Source organism: Penaeus monodon, chromosome 21, assembly GCF_015228065.2.
Source record: "Penaeus monodon isolate SGIC_2016 chromosome 21, NSTDA_Pmon_1, whole genome shotgun sequence".
Taxonomy (NCBI): Eukaryota; Metazoa; Arthropoda; class Malacostraca; order Decapoda; family Penaeidae; genus Penaeus; species Penaeus monodon.
The window spans coordinates 45,004,784-45,005,803 of NC_051406.1; the positions used below are offsets into that span (position 1 = coordinate 45,004,784).

At 68.1% G+C, this 1,020-nt stretch overlaps 1 protein-coding gene across 1 annotated transcript in view; it reads right to left on the reverse strand.

The window, feature by feature from the left end:
• The window catches only part of LOC119586687 (splicing factor 3A subunit 2-like), a 25,020-nt gene that overhangs the window by 15,501 nt on the left and 8,499 nt on the right, over positions 1-1,020 (reverse strand). The window contains exons 2-4 of the mRNA XM_037935419.1: positions 581-850; positions 248-475; positions 44-163 (exon numbers count right to left, since the gene is read on the reverse strand). Of these exons, the coding sequence (XP_037791347.1) occupies positions 44-163; positions 248-475; positions 581-850 (618 nt within the window). The remainder of the gene's footprint in view (positions 1-43; positions 164-247; positions 476-580; positions 851-1,020) is intronic.

A 1,020-nucleotide genomic window follows, 5' to 3' on the forward strand; every position in this document is an offset into this window, starting at 1 on the left:
AGGCATGCATATTTAAAAGTGTCTGGATAATGTAGTTAGGTACAGGTAGGAAAAGTTTGAGGTGCGAGTAGAGACACGTGGGAGTGTAGGGGTGGAGCCTAGGGGTGTGGGGGGTGGAGCCTGGGGGTGTTGAGGGTGGAGCCTGGGGGTGTGGGGGTGGAGCCTAGGGGAGTGGGGGGGGAGCCTGGGGTTGTTGGAGAGGAGCCTGGGGGTTTGGGGGTGGAGCCTGGGGGTGTGGGGGTGGAGCCTGGGGGTGTGGGGGTGGAGCCTGGGGATATAGGGGGAGGAGCCTGGGGATGTGGAGGTGGAGCCTGGGAGTGTGGAGGTGGAGCCTGGGGGTGTGGGAGGTGGAGCCTGGGAGTGTGGGGGGTGGAGCCTTGGGGTGTGGGGGTGGAGCCTTAGGGTGTGGGAGGTGGGGATGTGGGGGTGGAGCCTGGGGATGTGGGGGTGGAGCCTGGGGGTGTGGGGGTGGAGCCTGGGGATGTGGGGGTGGAGCCTGGGGGTGTGGGGATGGAGCCTGGGGATGTGGGGGTGGAGCCTGGGGATGTGGGGGTGGAGCCTGGGGGTGTGGGGATGGAGCCTGGGGGTGTGGGGGTGGAGCCTGGGGATGTGGGGGTGGAGCCTGGGATGTGGGGGGTGGAGCCTGGGGATGTGGGGGTGGAGCCTGGGGGTGTGGGGTGGAGCCTGGAGGGTGGGTGGTGGAGCCTGGGTATGTGGGGTGGAGCCTGGGGATGTGGGGGGAGGAGCCTGGGTGTGTAGGGGTGGAGCCTGGGGATGTGGGGGTGGAGCCTGGGGATGTGGGGGTGGAGCCTGGGGGTGTGGGGTGGAGCCTAGGGGTGTGGGGTTGAGCCTGAGGATGTGGGGGGAGGAGCCTGGGGATGTGGGGGTGCAGCGGGGGGGGGGGGTTGGAACTGGAGCCAGGGGGGGGAGGGCGGCCTGACGGAAGCAATGGGCGAGGGGCGGCGGTTATGGAGGAGGCGGCCCGTGGGCGTGAAAGATTAGGACAGTTTGCGTAGATCA